This window comes from Pantherophis guttatus, chromosome 3 (genome assembly GCF_059756535.1).
Source record: "Pantherophis guttatus breed Tessera chromosome 3, ASM5975653v1, whole genome shotgun sequence".
Taxonomy (NCBI): domain Eukaryota; kingdom Metazoa; phylum Chordata; class Lepidosauria; order Squamata; family Colubridae; genus Pantherophis; species Pantherophis guttatus.
Window position 1 is genome coordinate 74,619,278 of NC_142065.1, and position 20,620 is coordinate 74,639,897.

At 37.4% G+C, this 20,620-nt stretch overlaps 1 protein-coding gene across 8 annotated transcripts in view; it reads right to left on the reverse strand.

The window, feature by feature from the left end:
* PIGK (phosphatidylinositol glycan anchor biosynthesis class K) overlaps positions 1–20,396 on the reverse strand; it is a 136,133-nt gene extending 115,737 nt beyond the window's left edge. For 5 of the 8 annotated variants that reach the window (XM_087889838.1, XM_087889840.1, XM_087889837.1 and 2 more), the window contains exons 1-8: positions 19,890–20,018; positions 13,134–13,187; positions 12,405–12,496; positions 8,588–8,723; positions 7,126–7,237; positions 3,594–3,690; positions 1,843–1,960; positions 1,084–1,194 (exon numbers count right to left, since the gene is read on the reverse strand). In XM_087889838.1, coding sequence (XP_087745964.1) covers positions 1,084–1,194; positions 1,843–1,960; positions 3,594–3,690; positions 7,126–7,237; positions 8,588–8,723; positions 12,405–12,496; positions 13,134–13,187; positions 19,890–19,994 — 825 coding nt within the window. In that variant the 5' untranslated portion in view covers positions 19,995–20,018. Of the gene's footprint in view, positions 1–1,083; positions 1,195–1,842; positions 1,961–3,593; positions 3,691–7,125; positions 7,238–8,587; positions 8,724–12,404; positions 12,497–13,133; positions 13,188–19,889 lie in introns of all 8 variants that reach the window. The other 3 variants (XM_087889841.1, XM_034437025.3, XM_087889836.1) reach the window with 2 other exon arrangements.
* Positions 20,397–20,620: the final 224 nt, after the last annotated feature.

Below are 20,620 nucleotides of genomic sequence, written 5' to 3' on the forward strand. Positions count from 1 at the left end.
ATCATATTTCTGCAAAAAGGAACTGAGAAACTGGGACTGTTGTGGAAGGCCACAACGCCCCTTGCCACCAATGCCCTGCCCTGCTCTCTGCCAACATCCTGCCGATACTCACAGACTGAAGCCCCACCCCTTGCCAATGATTTTCCACCTCCAAGGCTGCCAGAACCTGCCCCACACTGCTGAGAGCCAGATCAGCCATAAAATGCCCAGATCCTTTCTATTGGCAGATCTTTTGGCTCTCTTCTACTAGTCAAATCCATGGAGCTATTTCAGTGGTGTCAAACTCGAGGCCCGCAGGCCAGATTAGAGAGGAACAAGTTATTCTTTTAGCAGCTTTACTGCTCCATATATGCCAAGTATCACTGGCTGGCCCCACCCAGTTTAGTGAAGAGGAAAAAATCCCGATAAGTCACGTGATGCCGCCGTCATGCCACGGGTTTGACACCCGTGAGCTATCTCATATCATTAGATTATTTGCTCTATTACACAGGATCTTTCCAGAACCACAACCAAAAATCTTCCTAGCAACTACAAACTTGATTCTTTAATTAGACATGGCAATCACATTATTTGCTCATTGAGATTTATGTTCTACCAATCACTTATGCTTCTTTTTACACTCTGCAATTAATTCTTACATTTAACTTCAGTCAAAGCTAATATGTTTTTCAGCTTTGAGTCAGGAACCTAGCAATGTTCTGAATCTTGCATAATATAACTTTTTAATATAATTGAGCTGAAAGACAGCATTATATGCAACAGTCTAAAAACAATTCAAACTTCAAAGTACAGTGGTTGTAATGAAAAACATAGCTTTGCTACTAAGATTCCATGGCGTAAAAGGATTATTTTTTAATGAGCTAATGTAGATTTAAGCCCTAGATTAAAGGCTAACTTGAGCCTTAAAAAGCAAATCTCATTTTGGGGGTTTAAAACTAGAAAAAAATGTTTTTTCCCAACTTGACGAAATACAGTGACAATGGGAGAAATAGGAAAGGATGTTAAAAGGATTATGTAAAATTATACAAAACACGCAGCTTTTCAGTAGTGGTTTCATGAATAGCAAGTTAAATAAGTATTTACCAGGTCATTCATATTTGTCTGGCTTGCTGGATTAATTTCTTCTAAAAATTCCAAGACGTAAAATGTATATCTATCCATCAAATGGACGCCAATGCCAAGATCTGGTTGATGCTTCAAAAAGAGAATGTTGTTATAAATACCAAATTTACTATATATAAATGTTTAGCAATGAAGACCGAACAACACAATCTTATATCTACATCCTCTGTCAACAGCTGATTAACCTCGCAAACTATGAATAGCTACTATGTAGTACAGAAAGGAACACAAATAAATAAGGCCAAGCAAAATACTGTATATGAATGTGCTGGAAAAGAACTATATAGAGCTGTAACACTAGCTTTCTATTTTAATCTACCAAACCTGCACTAAGAGAAAGGCAGCAATCCTTTACCTGCTTCTCTTATCGTTCAAAATTTATCCTTCATTGAGAGTGTCATAGTTCCGTAGAAGTGCTTTTAGCCCACCAAAATATGCAATAAAATATACCAAAGTTCTCAAAAAAGGATTGTGAAATTCATTACTTCCTAGAAGGTTGTAAATAACCTAAAGTAGGGTCATAATTTCATTTTTTAAAAAAATCTTGCTTTTCTTTAGAGCACTATTATTAATTCTCGTTCCATTATAAATGCAGTATTTTCCAGCAGAAGCAAAATTCCTATTAAATCTTATACAGGTAGATACCCACCAAACTAGGATAGATTTTCACTTGGTGACTGTTATCTATATATAGTTAACATATGAAATGATAACACTTACAGAAAGTGAATCTTCTCCAACCTGGCTGCTAGCCAAAGCCATTATATTGGGAGAATAAAACCGTTCGTACATGGATGCTCCTTGGCATGTATCAATGATAAACAGCAATTCATTGTACCTAGAAGGGGAAAAAAGCATCCTTTATGCCTGTATATGCCAGCTGGGCCCTTACTAGTAAAGCCCTTACTAGTATATAAGAGATTAGCTATGTCTTCCTTTATCCATCAGTTGCGGTGACTTCATCCAGCCTTGTAAACAAAATGCTACTTTAAAATAAAGTATTCCTGGAGATTTTGCCTCCAGGATTTTTGCCAGGATTAACAGACAATAATGTACCTTTATAAACTATCCTGTTTCATCACCATTGCATAGAAAAAAAGTACTGGTGATTAAATACACAATCCAAGGTGTGTTTTATTCAAAAGTAAAATCCTAAAATCTTACATTAAGGCAGCTCCATGTCAATATTTAATCTCCTGAAGTCTTGTGTAGGCTTCCTTTTGCAAAGGATCTGTCTCCTCATTCAGAACCAAAATAACAAAGGTTTTCGATTACTACTTCCTTTGATTAACTATTATGCAAGACTACACATACTTTTTGATCTATACAGATCTGCATATATATTTTGCTAGATCTTCAACTATAGATCTTGCTATAGTTGGGTTCATGCAACCCCAATATATACTTATCCTTCCAATAAGTTAGGATAGGTTTGTAGAAATCTCTCATACTTGTAAGTTGAGTTGCATAGCAAAGTAACTCTTTCAATATATTTGCATAGCTGTAATATCTAAGATTTAATCCTTATACCTTGGATGCCAGGTGGTATTTTAAAGATCAGTGATGCAAATGACCCAATAGATCAGCCCGTATTTTCAAACCAACCAATCAAAAACAAGCACCAGCTTTGACAGACATTTCTGGACAGAGGACATTGCAAAAGCCCAGTGGGTTCATGACTTGCCTTGCATAGAGGACCTTAATGCTTAGCTGTACAATCTGCTAGAGCAGTGGTGGCGAACCTTTTACTCACAGAGTGCCGAACAGGTCCGTGCTTCATGCGCTTCATACACGCGCATGCCACTTGTGCTAATGTACGACTCCTCCCCCATGCGCTGTGTGTGCAACTGCACCATCTGTGCATGCACACAGCTTTTGCACGTGCGCCCCACCATGCACTGTGTGCACAATCACAACATGTGTGCATGCGCATGGTTTCCATGCGTGCAATGCACATGCATGAATGCTGTCTGCACATGCTCATGCTGCGCATCAGTACTCTCATGCACATGCACAAACGCATGCAAATGCACAGGAGAGCTCCGAAGACCAGCTGGGTCCCTTGAATTGCATGCTTGCACACCGGAGGCCTGACCTCCAGCTGGGGCGTGCGCACATGCGCAGCTGCAGGTGAGTTGGGCGACAGCTCACATGCCCGGAAAAATAGCTCTGCATGCCACTTCCAGCACGCGTGCCATAGAGTTCGTCATCATGGTGCTAGAGGTACATTATCCATAATATCATAAAAGATAAAAATGTGAACACTGTTAATACAGATGTTGACAGTGCTGTTAATTGTAGGGGCAAATAATTGACCAGTTAAGACTTGCTGTAATAGTATATGAATTTTTGCTAAAACCTATGGTTGCAAATACATGTACTAAATGAAATGAAAATTGTAAATGCATTCTAGGTAGATCAGAAGAGGCAGAAAAATGCAGGCACACTAGAAAGCAGGGGTTAGAAATTACCTCCTTTTCTGCCACATTTGTTCAAAGGCATCAGCGAGTTCCACATTCGTGATTTCTTCCGAATCTTGAAATTTCAAGAAACCATTCCCACCATGACCTTGGTGGAAAAAAAAAAGTCAGGATATTCTCAAAAATATTTTCTGAAACCTTCAAACAAAACAGTTGGCATCCAACTAGAACAATGCATAAATATGCTCTCGCCCACCAAGGGAGCTTATATTGCAGCAGATGAAAGAAGCAAGGCAAACAAAAGGGTAAGCAATTGCTTTGTCCTTTGGAACTCAGCCTGAGCAAGCTGAGAAGCCCAATCAATTCAGATTTAACATTTAAGAAGTCTGTATTACCCACATCCCTCCAAACCTCCCCTGAGTCACTGCAACTACTAATATATATGCAGCCACACATCTTGAATTCTCTTTTAGATCCGGATTTCCAGAATAATAATATATACTGTAGTTCCAAGCTAAGTTAGAACAATTCCTACAGTGCTTGAACAGAGTGTTTAAACATTCACCATATTCAAACATGTGCTGGGCTACATTTTTAAAAAATTATGATTTTCTGAATAAACCACTGACTTGCAACGCGTACAATCCAAGGATCTCAGTATCCCTTTGGCCCATCTCACCATGCAGATCCCAGGACTGAATAGGAATGAGTTTTTAAATGAGGGTGGGGATGGAGCTACCGATGTGTTGTTTTTTGCTTGTGTAACATGCAACTGAAGACCAGTTCTTGCACTGACTGCATTTTAAAATCCTAGTTTTACCCATATACATATTGATGACTGCAATATATATATTTTAACATGAGAACAAAGAATGATGGAAACAGTTACTAAGGCTATGTTTCTGTGCTTGAATCATTGCCTATAATGAATATTAGTAAAGGACAGGGCTTGTATTAGGCTTTTCTACAGAAGACAAGTGTGAGATAAACACAAGTCCCTCAGGGATTTCTACAGTTCTCACCTTATTTAAACAAACCTCATCTAAACCTGGCTATCTCCAGGGTCAGAGTGGCGATGGGGCTTTTTTTTTTTTTTTTAATTTGATTTATATGCCGCCCTTCTCCGGAGACTCAGGGCGGCTTACAATGCATTAAGCAATAGCCTTCATACTTTTGTATATTTATACAAAGTCAGCTTATTGCCCCCACAAACTGGGTCCTCAATTTACCTACCTTAGAAAGGATGGAAGGCTGAGTCAACCTTGAGCCTTGGCGAGATTCGATCTTACTTTAATTGCAGACAGCTGGTCTTAAATTACAGAGCTCTGCCTGTTGAGCTATCCAGGCTCCTATCCCTTTTGAGGGATATGCTTGTCTTTTGAGTAACTATTGGATTTTTTTCCAGACTTTTATTATATAATTCTGTATTTCTGTTGGGTCTTTATTGTAATGTTTCGTATGCTGCTCAGAGTTGGAGGGAATCACATATCATAGTAACCATAAAATTATTAGTTGTGCTTTTAACTAGTATGATATGTGACTTAACCCTTACCCTAACATTGGTAAGCTATAAATCAAAAATTAGGACAGAGTGTGGATCTGTCCACTGTGTGATGCATCAATCAGCAAAATAATTACATTGGCCTTTTCCAAACTGATGCAAATTGCCATTTTAGATGATTATGAAATGTTTGAAAGTTTATTGGCCACTGTTGAGGATTCTGAGAACTAAATCCAACCCATACAATCAAACTAAGATACTCCACACATACAATCAAACAAACATTTCCAAGACAACTTACTCTAGATATCTGAGACTCTCAAAAGTTGAACCCATTCTGTATTTAATTCACTATTCAAGGGTTCAAGATCAATTGCAGGCATAAATGTTAATTATATTTCAGGGATTAGATAGATTAGCACTGGTTTTTCAATGCCTCAATATACATATACATTTCATAGCTTGAATTCACAAGAGACATCTAGTTTCAATTTTCCTGATACAGACATGCCTTTAGTCATTCTAATACAGGTAGTCCTTGATTTATGACCACAATTGAGCCCAAAATTTCCATTGCTAAGCAAGATAGTTATTAAGTGAATTTTGCCCCATTTTACAACTTTTCTTGCCACCATTGTTAAGCGAATCATTACAGTTGTTAAATTAGTAACATGGTGGTTAAGTGAATCTGGCTTTCCCTATTGACTTTGCTTGTCAGAAGGTCAGAAAATGTGCTCATTACAACCATCATAAATACATTCCAGTGGCCAAGCAATTATCACGTGACCACGAGGATGATACAACGGTCATAAGTATGAAAAACTGTTATAAGTCACTTTTTCAAGTGCCATTGTAACTTTGAATGGTCAGTAAACAAACGGTTCTCAACTGAGAACTACTTGTAAATGTACCAAAGAGTAAGCTACAAAGGAAATATGCAGTCTCAAAGCAGAACAAATTAGTCCAACTGTCAAGGCTGTGGAGGTGTTTTCATTATTATTATAATTATAATTATTATTATTATTATTATTATTATTATTATTATTATTATTTAATCTTTAGTGAGATTCACAGCCTTTGAGGCTGGTTAATAGCTCAACAGCTCGAGTCCTAACCAAGGACCTAGGAACTGTTAAGGTATCGTCGGAGGATGTAAGCTGTTCCAAGTAAGGTGGTTTTTTTTGTAGAGTCAAAATGTTCAAGTCCGGCAAATTTAGAATTTCTAAATAGCGGGGTAGCCCTTTGGGTATTGCTCCAAGGGCTCCAATTACAATCGGGACAACACACGATTTCTTTTTCCACAGTCGCTCAACTTCAATTTGCAAGTAGTTGTTGTTGTTGTTGTTGTTGTTGTTGTTGTTGTTGTTGTTATTATTATTATCATCATCTTTATTCATTAAATATGAAACTCAAGTCAACTGAACATTCAAAAATGCATCACGAATACATTGACCAGTGCTAGTGGTTGATACGGGTTGCTGCCAGCATTCTAGTATCAACCAAGTACCTTCTTAAGATGTATGATGTTCCAAGTAGCGGTTTTTTTGCAGTTCCGCTGGTGTTATTGCAGGAAGCTGCAATTTGCTGATGTATGTTATAAAATTCTTGGACATGGTACCAAGTGCCCCGATGACAATGGGTATCACTGTTACATGTTTCATCCATAGCCATGTAGTTTAGATGGCCAGGTCACGATATTTCATGATTTTTTCCAGTTCTTTTTGTTTGACTCTGGCATCTCCTGGTACCGCGATGTCAATAAATTGTATGTTTCAGTTTTCGACAACTGTGATATCTGGTGTGTTGTGTTCCAAGTGATGATCCGTCTGTATTTGAACGTCCCACAAGATCTTCACCTTCTCATTTTCTATAACTTTTTCCACTTTATGTTCCCATGACTTTTTGGATACATGTAAGTTGTATTTTTTACATAATGACCAGTGGATTAATTTAGCAACTTGGTCATGTCTAGCTTTGTAATCAGTTTGTGCGATTTTGATTATTATTATTGATTATTATTGTTGTTGTTGTTATTGTTACTACTACTACTACTATAGGAAATGACAAAGAAAATACAATTACCTGTCATATATATGAGAATATTGCTTCTGTCATCAGAAAGCAAACGTTTGGAACGAGGCGCACTTGCTGGGATTCGTCCTGTTAACACTCTCAAAAAATTTTCCACAGTAACCTAAACGAGACAGCATCCTGTTTGCATTTAATCTTACAGGCATTATTTTCAAATGAATTGTCCAACAAAAGATACACTACTGCATATTACAGCTCACTAATGTATTGTTAGCTCAGGTTAAGTCGACATATTTCAGCCTCCATAATATACATTCAGTGCTTTGAACACCTGTCAAACTTTATGATTTTATCTCTGGGAACAATGTCAACATTTTCTTACCATCAACACAACTATGTGTTGCCATGGAAAAATGATCATAATCATATTTTAAAGCTTTAAATTCTGCATGACAATTATGGAACACAACATTCCAGTGATTAAAAATATTTGATCATAAATTATACATCTGCCCAGCAAAAAAAAAAAAAGTCCTACCTTGTTTCCCGGAAAACAAGACCTCTCCGGATAAGCAGCCCAATTGGGCTTTTGAGTGGCTGCGCTAAAATAAGCCCCCTCCCCGGAAAATAACCCCCCCCCGAAAATAAGCGCTCCCCAAAACTATTTTACCACATGCACAGCCGGTCCCTGCCATTTCCTCTGGTTAGGGTTAGGGAGACAGAGCTGGAAATCAGGTAAAATGGCAAGAAGAGCCCCATCTTGCTCCACGCGCCCCAAAATAATAAGACCTCCTCGAAAATAAGGCCAAGTGCTTATTTCAGGGTTCAAAAAAATATAAGACAGGGTCTTATTTTCGGGGAAACACGGTACTATGAACTCTCAAACCTCACACCTACTAGCTCTGAAAATAATTTTCTAAAGTTCCAAAAGTACTCAGAAAACCATACTAGTTTTCTGAGTACTTTTTTGAGTTGAGTGCTCAAAATCTCAACTCCTGTACTGGTACTGTAGTCCTCATTTAGCAGGAATTGGGACTGGCAGGTTTGTCTTTAAGCAAAGTGGTTGCTAAGTGGGAGATCATGTGACCACATCTGTACTTTCCAGCTCACAACTAACAAGAATAATCCATTTAACACCTTTAGTCTTTACACTATACAATTACACTTTACACTATACAATTCTGAGTTTTGTGGTTTGTCTTTGATACCTGCTTTAAAAGGTTTAGGTAGGATCATCACTATGTTCAACTATTAATCAAGGGAAAAATATATCAATTTTCAGGTATTGATATATCCCACTGATTAAACAATGATTTGACTAGATTTGGTAGGCTAAAGATTTTGATACCAGAGCATATGAAGTTCTAAAACTCATACATCATTTTGAATGTGCTGAAGAACATCTCTGAGGCCCAAGAAGTTGCAAGTTCTCATCAGATCAATTGACTTAAATGTTATCTCCTTCCTCATTACCTTTTCTACATTTTAATATGGAATATATTTAAGAATTAACCTCATAATTTCTGTAATCCACTTCCACGTCATCTCCATAGACATTCAGTTCCATGTTTTTGTGACTAAACACAGTGGCTGGAGCCGGATTTCTTGGATTGCAGGCCATATCATCTGCTAGCATTAAGACTATATGGCTGATTGGGAAGAAAATAAATGGATTTGAATACACAATGTGAGTGCAGTAGCAACACAAAGCCTCAATAAACATACATAGTCTGCTAACTTTGAAAGGTTGTTTAATAGCTTTAATCCTCTTTTCTATGCAAGGCATTCTGTGACTAAGCCAAAACTTCACACAGAATGAAGAAATAGCTTTTAAAAGTTAAGAAGGCTAACGTTACTGTATTTGCACATGAATTCAATTCCATGCAATTTACGAAACTCAATAATACTTCAAAACAAGAATAGGTGGATGGCTCATCCTAGAAATCAATCTGGGTTTTTTTCTCTCATTGTACTCATCAGGTTTCTTCATCAATGTTTTAACCATGGCCAGTTGGCAGATCTAACTTATGCAGAAAGTACCGGGTTCAGTCTTTAGCATCCCTAATTAAGGAGCAATATTGGATAGTGACACTTACAATATGTTTGACAATTTAGTTAAACTTGGGAATCCATCTCATATTTATGCCCCTGAAAAAAAAAAATCTCTCTTCTGTTCTCAGACAATTTTTGAAGCATGCTATCAAACCTGGAAGATCTTTTTGGCTATACTGTCTTTATTAATTCTGGGCATTTCTTTAATTGATTTGGATCTAAATGTCCCAAAGGTGCTTTTTCAAAAGGCAACTGGACTTCCTTTGTTTTTCCTTGATGATGTTACAATTCTCATCCAAGAAGATTCTTCAGTTCTGACTGAATAGTGGGGAATGGAAGGATTCAAATTCCTTGCATTCATTAGCATTTGTTTTGAGAGTCGCTGAGGCCACTTGGAGGTTTATCTGTACTCACAGGATCACCTGAATACTGCAAATGGGTGTGGAATCTTTTTGGAATTGCTGTTGTACACAGGAGATAAGTGTCATAAACCTTCCCATTTGTTGAGAAGAGGATTGTTCAGTTTTAATGTTGATGCTCTCTTTGACCCTTCTTTCAAACCAGAGCTCCTCTCTGTCCATGCTGTCTTCAAAAGAGTAAACTTTGTCTTTCAAATGCAGATAGACTGCTGAATCTTGTCCTGATGGGTTTGTTCTCCCATGTTATGTTATGCCATGTGTTTAGAAAGTGTTTGTTTTGTTTCTCCAATGTTACATGCTAGTTTTTGTGTCTCCAATGTTACATGCTTGTTTTTGTTTTTCAAAAAAAAACAAGCACTTCATAAACACAAGGCATAACATAGGAGAACAAACCCATCAAGACAAGATTCAGCAGTCTATCTGATTAGATTAATTTTAACATTAGAAAAACTTAAAATTAAACAGTCCTCTCTGAAGAACCTTCTTGGATGAGAAGCGAAACGACTTCAAGGAATAACAAAAAGAAAGTCCAGTTGCCTCTTGAAAAAGCACCTTTGGGACAACCATGACATGAGTGACTGAGAATCTCCACAGACACTTTTAGATTGAATATACATCCTTTATTATAGTTCTTTATTCAGAAAGCTGTCCTTTGGATTAATTAATTGCTTTCTTGATTTTGCTCCTGAACTTCCCTTTGTAAAGAAACAATCTTATCTATTGTACAGCAAAGTTATAAACAGGTTTTTTTATCCTTATGAACGTATTTCAGATTTGTTCCTTTTCTAGATTTGTCCTTTATTTTTTTCCAAGAAGTAATGGTCACTGTGTTTATATCCCATTTTTTCAGTTTGCAAAAATGTCTATGTAACATGGTCACATTTACATTTTTGAGTCACCTGAATTCATAATTCTTCATCATAAACCTATTTTTCAGGCTATGAAAAACAATGACAAATTGTGATAAATTTGCCAGTTTAGAATATTAATCAGATAATAATTCTTCTGCATATACTTGTGTTAGAAATTGCATATTTCCATTTTTTTTAAAGTATATAATCTTCTTCTCTCATTCAAACCAATAGTTAAATATATGTCTATGAACACATTTCTCTGCTAATACCTGCAATGTTAGATTAGACTTTTTATAATTGTCAGCTAACCTTGTAGGCAGTCTGTGTCCCAGGCTTGGTTGAATCTTGCTGGGTGATGTAATGAAGGGGCTTGGGCAATTCCTATTATGGCTTAATGGCTTTGCCCTGGTTTGAATCTTGAGTGAGGGCTAATCCTATCATGTCCTGAGGGTTAAGGTCTTTTGTTTTGTAGATAGACTGGCCCAGTTTTTTGTCTTGTAGATAGGTTGGCACCAGTCTTTCTGGGTCTATTAACAAAGGTGGGGGCTGCTTTCCAAGAGTATGTTTCTCCTTTTCTCATCCAGGGAGGTATAATATTCTGCCTTTTTAATATTTCCTAGAATATTTCATTCTTCTAGGACCGTGATGGCGAACCTATGGCATGGGTGCCACAGGTGGCACACATAGCCATATCAGTGGGCATGGCAGTTTAGCTCTGGTGTGCGTCAGCTGATTTTCTGGCCTTATGGGCCCACCAGAAGTAGGGAAACAGGCTGTTTCCTGCTTCCAGAGGGCCTGGGGGGATGGGGAAGGCTCATTTTTCTTTCTCACATGGCTCACCTCTCTAGGAGTCTCTGGAGGCTGAGGACAGCAAAAAACGGCACTTCCTGTCCCACCAGGAGTTGGGAAATGGGCCATTTCAGGCCTCCAGAGGGCCTCTGAGGGAGTGGGAAAGGCTGTTTTCGGCCTCCCCAGATGCACAGAGAGGATCTGGAGCCAGGTGAGAAAGAAAAACAGGCCTACCGGGCCATCGCGTGCCAGGAGCAGGGGGAGGGGGGCTGTGCGCACATGCGCAGGGCTGGGCGCATAGAATTATGGGTGTGGGCACACACACGCGCAAACCTCCCCCGCCCTCCCCCTCTTGGCATGCAATGGCAAAAAGGTTAGCCATCACTGTTCTAGGAGAAGGGTGGGTGTTAACTTTCTACACCTATGTATGTTCAATAGAAAAGTCCTCCATAGAATAATAGCTACTCATGTCGTGGGAACACATTTTCATGTAAAATAACCTCATACTTTAAAAATAAAACGTGCTGAAGAAGTCAACTTAAATTGCAAACCAGACCTTGGCTATGACTTAATAAATGTATCACGTGCAAAATTTTAGTTTCTCTATGCAGGGTCTACATTTTAATTTCACAGGATACTTAAATTTCAACAAATTCATAGTAATATGGATTGCATCTATTTCAGATCATCATAATAATCTGGTTAACTATGCAATGAACCATAATCATAATTATTATATGTATATGCCACCTGACTTCCAACAACTCAGGGCAGTTTACAAATTGTTTAAAAAAGCACATCTTTTCTAAAAAATTCCAAAAAAAGCACAAGAAAACAGAGATGGCAAAGATGTGACCTATATTGTGGTTACTATGGTACTGGATACCCACTTTCAGCTCAAGGTTTACTAGTAATTCTTAATATTTTAGAGGTTATAATATATAACATTCTAAAAAGTTGATCGAACCCTATAATAAAGATATTTGATTTGAATATTCTGAATTATTTACAACTAATTAATAGTATTTTAGAAATCTATAACATCCAGGATATTTCAACTTCATTCTTTTTATATATATATATTTCCTTTTAGAACCTGTCTAATGAAAATGCATAGATATAAAAAAAGAATGGAAGACTAAAACAAGCGTGGGTAGTTACGCTTAGAGTAACTACCTTATTTGTACTTGATACCATTTTAGAAAGTTCTTCTTACCTATCAGGAATTCCAAGTCTCTTGACACTTCTGTAAACTGAGAGAGTATTGGCCACATGGCGATAGTTAAACCAGAATCGAGATGTGCACACCTAAACACATTAAGAGACAAATATATATGAGCGTATGTATGTATGTGTATATGTGTGTACACACACACACACACACACACGGAGGGAGGGAGAGTATAAGAATAAATTCTGCAGCTATAATGCAACAACATGACTGTGCAGAAATAAATGGGCCACTGAGCTACAGCTTATTTGGAAATTTCACTAAGGATGAATTCTGTCAAACTGCAGAGCTGTTCTCTCTCAACTGAAGACTAATGCCTCCAGTATAATCTTCAAAGACCTCCCTACTCTATATACTTCCTACAATATACAGCATTAGTAAATTAATAAATCATGGTCAAAGTGAGTATGTTCGCTATTTTTTTCTGAAAACTTCTGGAAAAGTTTCATTTTTAAAAAAAAAAAAGCATTGGTGATAGCTAATGCTTTACAGGTATTTAAGTAGAATTATTTTTATATTTATATTATCATATTTATATTATTATCAGATCCAATCCACTATCTTTGCCCACTTTGTCCCAATCCACTATCTTTGCATGAAAAGCAATTTTATCACTGTGGAGGCAAGCAATCTTTTCTTTACAGTGGTACCATTTGATATATTCCCGTAGATTTGTTTAATTTGTTTAGATTCAATTAGGCTGGGTTATCTTACCAGAACGGCCCAGTTGTTTGTATGACCACTTCTAAAAAATTGTTCTGCTTGATCCTGAAGAGAAAATATAGAAATTATACAAATAAATAAAATAGCATCACATGCACACAAACACAAATTCCATAAATATTTTAAATATGTTTTTATCAAATCAAAAGTTATTTTTTATTTTATTGGAAAACATTAATTAGTATAAGCATCATACCAATTGATATATTAGGAAATTGTACAGAACAATCCTGTATATGTTTACTCCAAAATATGACTCCCTTTTTAGAAGAACTTTTTCTCCATATAAATTTGCTTTGCTTTAAAGAAATCTTTATTCTGGTAGCACTACATGTATAAAAAACCTTTCATGAATCATATCAAAGAACAACAAAGAATTCTCTCCATCATCTTGAAACTTGATCAAAGATGGCAACCAAAGAGGAAAAAAAGAACAAAACAAAAGCAGAAAATCATAAGGAATGCTTAAGAAGACCCAGACATCCCAGTTAGTAAAATTTAATTTGATTTCAGAACTGCAAATACTTGCAATATAAAAAAAATTACAATTCCTTAATGCTATTTCACAATTTTATTTATTGAAGTCTTCACACCACAAACAAAACTATACATTTTTTTAAAAAAAATCACTTATTCCAAATGAAAAAACTTCATTTTACCACAGGAATTGCAGAAATTAGCCTCAATGAATCAAATTTGGAAAACCAGGAAAAATGTGAATTAAGCCAGATTGATCCAATTGATCCGACATTTTTCTCCTTGAATCCTCTAAAAACAAACAAGCTAGATTGGATGGATTCCTCCTTTAACAGAACAGAAGCTTGTCATTCAGATTAAAATAAATGTATGAAGTCTGACAAGTCTTGACAGAGTCCTGCCCCACTATCAAATGCCATTCAGCCAAAACACTCAAATGATCATAAAGAAATTAATCCCATAATATGTGATCTGCAAATACCTCACAATAAAATATTTTTTCATTCTTTCTCAAGAATAATGTACTGTACTCAAGAATGCTGTAAAATATGGCAGTAGAAATCCACAATTGTAACAGGGACTTTTTAAAATTATGCTAAGCTTATGATGAATGTTTGTAATAAATATTCTGTGTTTATTCTCTTGAAAAACAGAATTAAAAATTAATAAAATATTCCTAGTTGATTACCAATCTTAAACCATGCTATCCTTGTTGCAATCTCTGCATAAGAACTCAAACAGTGATGTGAGATTTCCCCGAATGTCATCTATTTGATAACATCCCAGTTTCTTAGGGGCTAAAGAAAGATTATGACCTGACTCTATATTTTTAACCTCTTTGTCAACAATGCTACATTTCTGTGTGATTTTTTTTGAGCTAAATTATGTGAGAGAAATAAATTATTTTCCTTTTTGCTGATAACTTGATCCTTATTTCTTTATCTCAAATCAGCCTTCAATTTTGAGTTAGTCTTAGCTAAGTTTTTTTTTTAAAAAAATCATTAACTCAATGTGAAAGATTTAGTTAGACTAGCCATTATCAATCACTGAAATTGAAAGTTGGCCAATCAGTTAACTGGAACACTTAATGCACAATTTTCCCATGGTGCAAGAATCTGGATACTAAAAAAATATTTACATTTGCGATACCGAAATCCAAAGTGGCAATTTTATGTCCTGGAACTCATAATATCTCAAATAGATTTACTATCACAATTAATTTATTGAATTATTAGTTCAATTTTCTGTCCCTGCTTGATTCGAGATTAGTCAATCTTTGCCTTTTAGAACAAATAAGAACTAAATCAGCAAGAAATGCATTCTGTTTTCAAAATATAGTTTATCACAGTATTATGGGTTGTTTTTTTCTTTGATTTTTTTGTTCTTGAACTGTTTTTCAGCCATATAAATGTTTCAAGATTGGGTTGATTAATGTCTGTTCAATCTGATTTGAGCATCACTGAAAATAATAAGACTGTTCTCTGCTATGCAATTGGAAAAAGTTCGTTTCAATTATTTAAAGCTTGTATTTAATTGCAGCCTTAAAATTTCTCTAATGTTCAACAGATGTTCAATGTCAATTCTAGGTCATTTGGAGAAAATACCACATAACTCCTAACTCTGGCCACTTAGCCATAATTTGCTTTATAGTCTGTTTTTTTTTTCTGACACACAGTTTAAATGTCTAAATAGAACTCTTCGGGGAAACATTAATTTAGTTGACCTGAAAAAATGCCAGGTTTTGTTTTTTAAATCTCCAGAGCTTGGGCAAATGGATTATCATCACAGCAGTGTGACAAATAAATTGAAACTACCAGTCTAATGAATACTATTTTATGTAATTATCCAGCTTGTTTTGTAATCTATGTATTCAATCCCTTCCCATCCTTGTTACAGAATTGTTGAAACAAGCTGACTGATGTGACATAAAACAAAGCAAGTACATGTTTAGTCATTCTTTTTAAAATCATTATTTCAAGAAAACATAAATCAATTAAACAGCCTTAACAAATCTAAATAAATAAATCTGCTAAAGGCTACAACCATGAAAGCCAAGCAAATCCTCCCTCTTCCAACTGAAAAGACCAACAAATAGATCATTGCTCTATTACCCCAAGTTCCTGTTGGTTTTCTCGAGAGATCCAGCCAGCTTTTATTGGAAACAAAATGCATGAATGCATGACTTCTGAATCAAATCCAGAACAACTTGAAAATAGAAATAGCACTTAGACTTATGTGCCACTTCACAGTGCTTTACAGCTGTCTCTAAACAGTTTAGAGACTCAGCATATGGTCCCCAACTATCTGGGTGTTCATTTTATCAACCTTGAGCCCGTCAGGATTGGACTGCCGAACTGCTGGCAGCCGATAGTCAGCAGAAGTAGCCAGCAGTACTGCATTCTAACCACTGCACCACCATGGCATCCAAATTCAACATTCTTTTTACATTGTCATGTACACATAATGTTTTGGGAAATGGGAAGAGACTTGGCCCAATTCTCCAGGAGCAAAATGACAATGGGGGGAGGGGAGACCTAGAATATAAGAAAACATTGAAATCATGCACAAGGGATATTCTTCTTGTTGTGCCATATCCATCATCGGACATTGGCGATCATGTTGGCAATCCTATTTTTGTCAACAGCCACATGAAAAAGTGCTGCTGAGTTTTGTCCAAACTAGTCCCTTAGGTTTTGAAGCCATAATGTTCTTATACTTGTACCTCATTTGCCTTCAATCTTTCCCTGGAGGATTAAGTGAAGGATGCCGTATTTTTCTGGGTGTCACATCACATGTTCAAAATATTCTAACTTTCGCTTTTTAATGGTTTACAAGAAATATACAAAACTGAAACTGGCACTGCTACTCCATCCCCCTAACTCCAGGGTTTTGCTTGAGATAGTTGCCTAATTAATTTTTACTTTAAAGAATTGTTTATATATTTATAAAATTTATATGCAGCCCATCTTACCTCAAGATAACTCTTGGCGACTTACAATCGTAAAAATAAAAACTATACAAACTAAGAGCACAAATTAGTATAAAATCCAGAACTCGCCCAATTAAAAGGGAACAGGATGGGGGCAAGGTGAGATCCGTTGTTAATTGATCAACTGCCTCCACTGTGATACTCCCCCATTGAAGCCCCAAGTTAACTGGAAGAGCCAAGTTTTAGGCTCTTCCAGAATGTCAGAAGGGTTGGGGTGAACCTTACACCAGAGGGGGGGGCAAGATGTTCCATAGGGCAGATAAACGGCAGAGAAGGTCTTTCTCCTGGATCATGCCAGCTGGAATAATAAGGGTGATAGGCCCGCAACATGCCTCCTATTGCAACAGTCGTGCAATAGGCCCAGACACATACCATGAAGGGCTTTAAAGGTAATTATCAATACCTTGAATTGTACCTGGAAGCAAACTGGCAGTCAATGCAGCTCATGGAGCAGTGGCGTTACATGGGCCATTCTTGGGCCCCCAAGAACTGCCGGCACCACCACCAGAACTCCTACTGATTAAAGTTTTGCAGATTTTAGATCTGAAGGCCAAGTAGTAATTTGGAATTTAAAAAGAGTACTTGTTTCCAACTTCTTAAAGCAGCATGATCTTTTCTCAGGATTGCAGGGTACCCCCAGTAGTTTTCCTATGATCCCAGAGAAAACACATTTGGTTCATTGCATATATTTGTACCCTCACACATTCCAAAGTATCTTTCTGCATTAGAATACAAAGTGCTGCATAATCTGATTCCTATTCAGCTATTCCGACAGAGAAAACACTGCAAAAACAGTTTTGCAGCATTACTTCTGGAATTGTAGACAGATTCCCACAATGAGAACAGTCAATGAATTGGTGAGGATAGTGATTAAAAGATGCTGGATAAGGAATGTGAAATGGAGCTTCTACTACATTGTACTTTCAACTTTGGAAGCTAACTGGAGACAGTCAGGTCTCTCAATGCATCCCATCTCAAGATATCTTGTTATTAAAAAAAAAAGCCAAACAGGAAGACAGCATTATGTATGCCACCTTGAGCATTTGAATGAAAAATGGGATATAAGTGATGATGTTGGAGGAAAAGACCAAGATCCTGCCTCCTAGGATACCCTTGAGAAAACAAGGGGTGGGAGGTTGTATCTCTTTCTCTCCATTCACACTGAGGCCTTTTTTCCTGTATTATTGCCAGTAATGTATATGAATGAAAACTGGAGAAATTATAGCAAAGTTGAAGTAGAAAAGTCCTAGATAATTCAAATCCATGGAATCCAAAGTATACAGATAGCCCTTGACGTAAGCCCAAAATTTCTGTTCTTAAACAAGACTGTTACTAAGTGAGTTTTGTCCCATTTTACGATCTTTCTTGCCACAGTTAAGTGAACCACTGCAGTTGTTAAGTTAGTAACATGGTTGTTAACTGAATCTGTTTTCCCCACTGACTTTGCTTGTCTGAAAGTAACGAAAAATGATCACATGAACCCAGGACATTGCAACCATCATAAATATGAGTCAGTTGCCAAACATCTGAGTTTTGATCACATGACCATGGGGATGCTGCAATGATCGTAAGTGTTGAAAACAATCATAAGTCACTTTTTTCAGTGCTGTTGTAACTTTGAATGATCCCTACATGAATTGTTGTAAGTCAAGTTCTACCTGTAATAGTGATGTACTGATGAACATGAAAACAGATTATACACTGTTAAATTATGTAATTAAAAAAAGCCAGCTGGGTGACTTTGGGCCAGTCACACACAATCTCAGGCTGGATGCAAATAAATAAATTAAAATAAATAAATACCTGGCCTGTCTTTGCCGCTTCCTTCCTTTACAAAGCTCAATTATTATTTAAACGTTTTCTTTCCTAACCATTCCTTCTCTTCTCATATATATATATATATATATATATATATATATATATATATATATATATATAAAAAAACAGGAAATGGGGGTTATGTGCCAGCAAGCTACCATTTTTTGTTCACTTCCCTCAGCCCACTAGAAGGATTGCTGGCTAAGCTCCACAAAAGGCCACAGCTGGGATAATTTATTTTATTATATATTTATTATATCATATGTATATGTATTATATGTAAATAATTTATTACATATACATTGTCCTTGAGTTACAAGTTTATTTAATGGCCATTCAAAGTTACAGTAACACTGAAAACAGTAACTTATGACCATTTTTCACACTTACGACCACTGCAGCATCCCCATAGTCACGTGATCAAATATTGGATGCTTGGCAACCAACTCATATTTATGACGGTTGCAGTGTCCCGGGATCATGTGATTCCCTTTTGCTACCTTCTGACAGGTGAAGTCAGATTCACTTAACAACCATGTTGCCAATTTAACAACTGCCATGATTCACTTAACAACTGTGTCAAGAAAGGACGTAAAATGGGGCAAAAGCCACTTAAAATATGTTTCACTTAGCAACAGAAATTTTGGGTTCCATTGTGGTTCTAAGTTGAAGACTACGTGTGTGTGGGGGGGGCAATACAATGTAGGAGATAATATATTAAGATAAAACTAAAATAGAATAGAATTCTTTATTGGCCAAGTGTGATTGGACACACAAGGAATTTGTCTTTGGCGCATACGCTCTCAGTATACATAAAAAGACAAGATACACTCATCAAGGATCACAGGGTACAACACCTGTGGGGACCCTAATCCCCATATCACCCTAATATGGAGCCATTTATAATTCTATTTCTAGGGATGCTTGACCATTCTAACTGCTTCTGGTGTGCTTGCGGTGAACTCATCCCAGGGGTTTTGAAATTTCCTGGGTAAAAAGAAGCAAAGGCAGAAAGCAGCAGCAGCAGCAGCCGAGTCCCCGCCAAAAGCCGTCAGGGGGCGGTCGACCATCCGACCTGAGCGACCCCTTGAGGAGCCAGGCCGGCCCACCCCTCCTCTCTCGCCTTCCAGGATTGCAATGACAGCCCGGAGGAGAGAAGGCAGAGTCCAGCGCTGGTGCACTCCTGATAGACATTTGCAACACCGCATTTAATTGCAAAGCGATAGACAGCTAGATTTTAAAAGTCTCCGGTCCGGTTTTTTTTTTTTTGTTTTTTTTTAAGGCGGTCGCCCTTGAGCCCCCTTGGTTGCATTTGCTCAATGCAACCAAGACCAGCCCACGGAAACGGAAATTCAAGTCCTGGGTTTCAAATCCACCCCACGGTAGGAAAAGAAAAACAAAACAAAAGCAAGGGAGAAATAAAGGCGCGCAGCCCGCCGTCGTCTTTGCCCTTCCCGGCGTACCTGCGCTCCGTGACCGACCGCCGAACTGCAGCGGCTGAAGAAAAGAAGAAGCTGCAGCGCTGTTGCTGCAGGAAAAAGACACCGGCTCGGGCTGGAGGCAGCCATCTTGCCTCTCCGTAGGCCCCAGGAAGGAGGAAGAGCGGTCATTGGCTACCGACGCTTAATGAAACTCCGCCTCTTTTTTCTTCTCCCTAAAGTTTGTGATTGTTTTTACTCCGGGTGTTGAGATGCCCGATGTGTAGGGTCCAAGGCGTCGGCGCCGATATCCTGCTGAGCATAAATCTTAACCGGGGGAAAAAAGATCCCAATGGCTGAGCAAAAATGATTAAAAGAAAACCATTGATATTAAAATCTGTTCCCTTTGAAGCGCTTAACTGGGAAGGGTAATCAGTTAAAGATCCTTGTAGGATCTTTAACAATTGCTACCAACCTGCCTTCCATTGAAGATTTGTATATTTGCACGAGTCAAAAAGAGGGTTGTGTACAGACCCCTCGCATCCTGGACATAAACTGTTTCAACTCCTACCCTCAAAACGACGCTATAGAGCACTGCATACCAGAACTAGACACAAGGACAGTTTTTTCCCGAACGCCATCACTCCGCTAAACAAATAATTCCCTCAACACTGTCAAACTATTTACTAAGTCTGCACTACTATTAATCTTCTAATCGTTCCTATTACCCATCTCCTTCCACTTATGACTGTATGACTGTAACTTTGTTGCTTGTA